Source organism: Crocodylus porosus, unplaced genomic scaffold, assembly GCF_001723895.1.
Source record: "Crocodylus porosus isolate Cpor-Errol unplaced genomic scaffold, CroPor_comp1, whole genome shotgun sequence".
Classification (NCBI taxonomy): Eukaryota; Metazoa; Chordata; order Crocodylia; family Crocodylidae; genus Crocodylus; species Crocodylus porosus.
The window spans coordinates 49,573,175-49,578,104 of NW_017728886.1; the positions used below are offsets into that span (position 1 = coordinate 49,573,175).

The following is a 4,930-nucleotide window of genomic DNA, read 5'->3' on the forward strand; positions in this document are numbered from 1 at the left end:
AAATCTATGAAAATGCCACCTCTGCCTCCCCCCCACCCCAAGCATGTACATAGGCAGCCTACATTTTTAGTTCAAGCATCTTTGTCATTTATGTGAAAAATGAAGTGTCATGTATTTTAAGAATGAATATTTCTGGATAGATGTAACTGCATGTTTGAACAGGCAGTTTATTGAAAAAATGACATTTTACCCACATGTTTGCAGCTCAGAACACTTTACCTGCTGATTGAAACTGGAAATGTTGTGTTAGAAAATTAAGGTGATATTTAAATTGTAGCAAGCATGTAAAGGATACAATCATATTATGTTAAACCCATTTGTTTTGTAAGCTCTATACAAGTGAAAAAGAGAAATTTTGCAAGCATACTGCAAAAAACAAACAAAAAAAGAACCCAAGTCTTACTCTTCTGAGAAACAATGATTGAAGAGGTTAGTGTCTGGAGGAAGTCATGACTTTGATTCACTATGCAGATTAGAGCAAATGACAGGAATGAGTGGAAAACTCAAGTAACATAACTTGTGTGCGCTTCTGTCTCAGAGATTTCTTGGTGTGTACCTAATTAACATTTGGGCTCCTGATATAAGTGCTAAGCGTTTAAGGAGTTTTGATGTTGGTTACCACAGCCACTTCAAAAGATGTGTTTGTTTTTATGCTTGTCTTTCATACTAAAAGAGTGATTTAAGAGGGCAGGTTTAACATTCAATTTTTATGCTAGTGAATTGCCCATCAAGAATGATGGGGTGGAGGAGAGGGAAGGCAAGTGGGGATGGAGTGCCACCACCCACCACACCATACCAGTACCACCTCCCAGGAGCAGGGGGGGAGGGAAGCTTACCCCTCCATCCCCTTCCACCAGCACCTGAACTGCTGCTGCCTCCAGCAGCACTGGCCTTTACCTCCTCCCCCCCGCACAGCCCTGTTTCTCGGAGGCGGTAGAGTGCTGTGGTACAGGCCTCACCCCCCACCCCCCGCTCCATCCCTGCCATCATGGTGGCGCTTTGCACTCTGATTGGTTGTTTCACTAATCAGTCAGAGTACTCCAAGAGCATTACAGACAGATGGACTGCGCCCTTTATTATATAAGAATTCTGCTTCTTTTGGGCTTGCCCTTACCAGCATTCAATACATAAAGAAAAAAGCTTCAGAAAAATTAAATAAATGATTTTAAGGTTATATTTTTTAGGGAAAACTCCTCCACAATTTTTAGTTTAGTTTCTAATTGATAATTTTGGCATGTCTAGTTGACCACATGAACACGTCTTGTATGGCACTGCATGTATAAATCAGTGTGTAGACATGAGCTTTTGGAAAATTAGGCTCCTCATTAGCTTCTATATGTAGGATCTACATAAAAATTTTTTCTGATACTTTACTATGATCATGGGGTGTCTGGTACACTAAAGTTAAGAGAAGAGCCAGAGCTTAGTCTTTTGAAAACCAAAATAATTTTAGTTAGGCATGTCCTATAGATAATTTACACCTTTATTTGATAATATTGGTCTCAGTCCCTAATTTATTAAAACTGTTATCTTGCCAGACTATTTGAAATGTTAATAATGAGGTGCAAAGATGTTTTGGTCTGCACATGTTTTTGAGGAACGGTTGTGGGAATTATACATGTGTTCTGTGAGTAAAGTATGCTCCTCTGATTCAATGGAATTATATTTGTAAAACATGTTTTATCTTGTTTTTTAACTTAAAAAAAACACTACAGGCCTTGCATCTGAAATTAGCAGGAAGAGGCAGAAGTGCTTGCTAAGATAAATAAGGTGAGAACAAATAACATTTACTACATACCGTGACTTTTCTTCCTAGATAGGATTCCATGATCCTGACATTTCTTCTTCTTTTGTCTCTACTTTTTACAGATAAATGTGGCTGAGACTCATGTAGCTGACCATTGCACATGTCAAACGCAATTATGTCACTTTCTTCTCTGGCAACAAAACCACAATTACATGATGCTGGGTAGTGAAGGCTTCCACAGTCCCACTGGCGCACATGAACTTCAAAATCCCGAGATGTACTCTTATAGAGCACAAATGTTCCTGTTTTAAAATTATCATACTGTCTGGAATAAAAATAAAATTGAGTGATATTATCATCATCTAAAATTATAATAAAAAGGAGTAACATACTGTATTATTAACTTTTCTCAGTTAAATACAAAATTTTATAATATTTTATTGGCATGTGGTATATTTTTTTCAGTTGCACTAAGAAAGGCAAATGTTATACACCCCCCTCCCCAAAATAATCTTAATCTAGACAATCAGCATTTTCACTTATTACCTGGTGATAGCTGCAAATCAGAGCAGGCAGAAATTAAGAAAAAGGGTGAATCCATGAGGAGTGGAACAATTTCCTATAAGAAAGTAGGATGGAAAGCAGAATAGGAGTGGGGGACTGGTGTGTGTGTGTGTGGTAAAAGAGTCAAGAAGACATGAGTGGGTAACAGCAGAAGATGGCAATGCCGACAAACACTTCTAACTCTTTAATATGGGAGCACTTAGCATGCCCCTAAAGGGTTAAATATACACAGGTGAAATAGAAGGAGGCTGAATGATGAATTGTGGGCATTACTGAAGGGTATACATATCTTTTAGAAAAGTGGCTTTGAGGATCATAAACCTATCTAGATTAAACTACAGAAGCAGAATATGTGCATGTTCATGGAGAGTTAGAACTTAGAATTTATGTTAAGCATAAATAGTGATTTCCCTGCCCCCCTCCCCCCCAGGGTTTTTTTACTAGCAACCCAAAGTAAAAAATGTAAAACTGTCTAGAACTTAATGGAATCTGAGAACAGTGTATGAGACTTAATAGGAGCATGGTGATTTTTTTTTTCTATACATACAATGACCAGGCAGACACATGGCTACTACATTACTGGGATTAGATAGGTTTAGCTAATGGTTGTGAAATAAGAACCTCACTTGTTATTTCCACTTGTTACAAATGGAAACTGTACTTGTTTCCACTTGTAAATAAAGTAGCTGCACCTTTTTTCCTAACAACAGTTCTCTTTCAGACAAGGCAGCATGCTTTCACCATGGCAATGTCACTATAAATCAATGAAAAAAAGGCTCAATCAGTGAAAAAAGGCTCAGTAATTTAGTGGTTAAAATGCTCACGGAGAGTAAAGGTGCTGCATACAGGTTCCAGGACTGAATTCTTTATTGTTCTGAGCCTACTCATCTTGGGAAAGTGAAAATTAGCACAAAAACATACCCATTAAAGGCACAGAAACTGCTGCTGCTGTGTGAAGGAGAAACATAAATAGCATTTAAAAAGTTATCCATTTAACCTCATTATACTGATTAAACAGTTAACCAATATCACATAACTAGTCCTGGCTAGGGGCATTCCCAGAGCAGTGCATGGAACTGGGTGCCATGCACAGACGTGCTGGGGTTGCAGGTTGCAAGTCCAAATAATGAAGATGTCATCGATATATCTTAAGTAAAGCAAGGGTTTGATGATACAGTCCTCAACCCTTGCTATACTTAAGATATATCCATGACATCATCATTTGGACTGAAAACCTGAACTCTGATTTCCATCAGAAATTCAATAATCATCACCCCTCCATCAGACTCTCTCTTGAATACTCCAGCACTAACATTTCCTTTTTAGACACTATGATCACTATCCAGAATGGTAAAATACAAACCACCACATACAAGAAACCCACAGACCAACATAGATATCTGCACAGAACCAGCAATCACCCTAAACACACCAAGAAAGCTGTAATATACAGCCAATCCCTGACCTCTGATACCAACAAATTTGCACTGAGGAGAACACCTGTGATCATCACCTCACAAATCTCAAAAGAGCTTTCACTCACAAGGACACTCCTCTAGAGAGAGATCACACTGTTGAAAGAGCCACCCAGATACCATGTGAATAATTGTTGCAGTACAGAAAGAAAATCCCCAGGAAATGCACATCATTAGTCATGACATATCATCCCTCCCTGGAACCTATATGGAAAATCCTCGAACAATAGCAACCTATGCTAGAAGAATATACAACGTTTAAAGAGACCTTCCCAGAACCACCGATCCTAGCCTTTAAACAAGCACTGAACCTCACCAACCACATCACTAGAAGCAAACTGCCTATGGTTCAAAACACACCAAATGGATCCAGACTATGTGATGACAAGAAATGTAAAACCTGCCAACATTTCTCCACCACTCCCACAATAACTACACCTCACAACAGGACCATCAGCATTTCTGAATCTTACATCTGCACCTCTGGAAATCTAAATGCCATGATGAAAAATACACAGAAGAAACCAAACAACAAGTGCATACTAGAATGAACTCATGCTGAAAATCTATCAGACAAGAATGTCCAATTACCTGTGGAGGAGAACTTCTCACAAGACAATCACTCCCTCTGATCTCTCAGTTCTAATCCTCAAAGGGAAATTACAAAGCACTTTTTGCAGACTAGCCTACGAACTTCACTTCGTCAACCTACTGGATACAAAAAATCATGGACTAATAGACACTGGATTTATGGAACATTATAACCTGCCTAACATCTGATACCCCAGATAACCTCTCACTATTTATACCTACATCTTATCACCAGGTCTACACTCCTTTCTCCAGCACCAACTGTTTCTTCTCCACTGACTACCTGAATTTGCTTTTTCACTGACTGGCATTCTTGCATACTGGCCTCTAGCTTCTATTCTATTCTGTTCCATCCAGGAGGAGCACAAAGCAACTGCAGAGTGGGGCTGCGCAAAATGTTGATGGGTGTTTCATTTTAAAGCTGTTTTGATGCATTTTCAAGCTCAAAGCAGTGAAACTGAAATGAAACAAAAGGCTTCGGCACAGCTTCAAAATGAAATGAGGACACTTGAAAGGTTTCAAAAGTTTAAAAATGTTTTGAGGTTCAAAGAAG

General features: G+C 38.8%; 1 protein-coding gene across 1 annotated transcript in view; it reads right to left on the bottom strand.

Moving 5' to 3' along the window:
- The window catches only part of VWDE (von Willebrand factor D and EGF domains), a 58,632-nt gene that overhangs the window by 37,816 nt on the left and 15,886 nt on the right, over window positions 1–4,930 (bottom strand). The window contains exon 10 of the mRNA XM_019531756.1: window positions 1,799–2,072. Coding sequence (XP_019387301.1) covers window positions 1,799–2,072 — 274 coding nt within the window. The remainder of the gene's footprint in view (window positions 1–1,798; window positions 2,073–4,930) is intronic.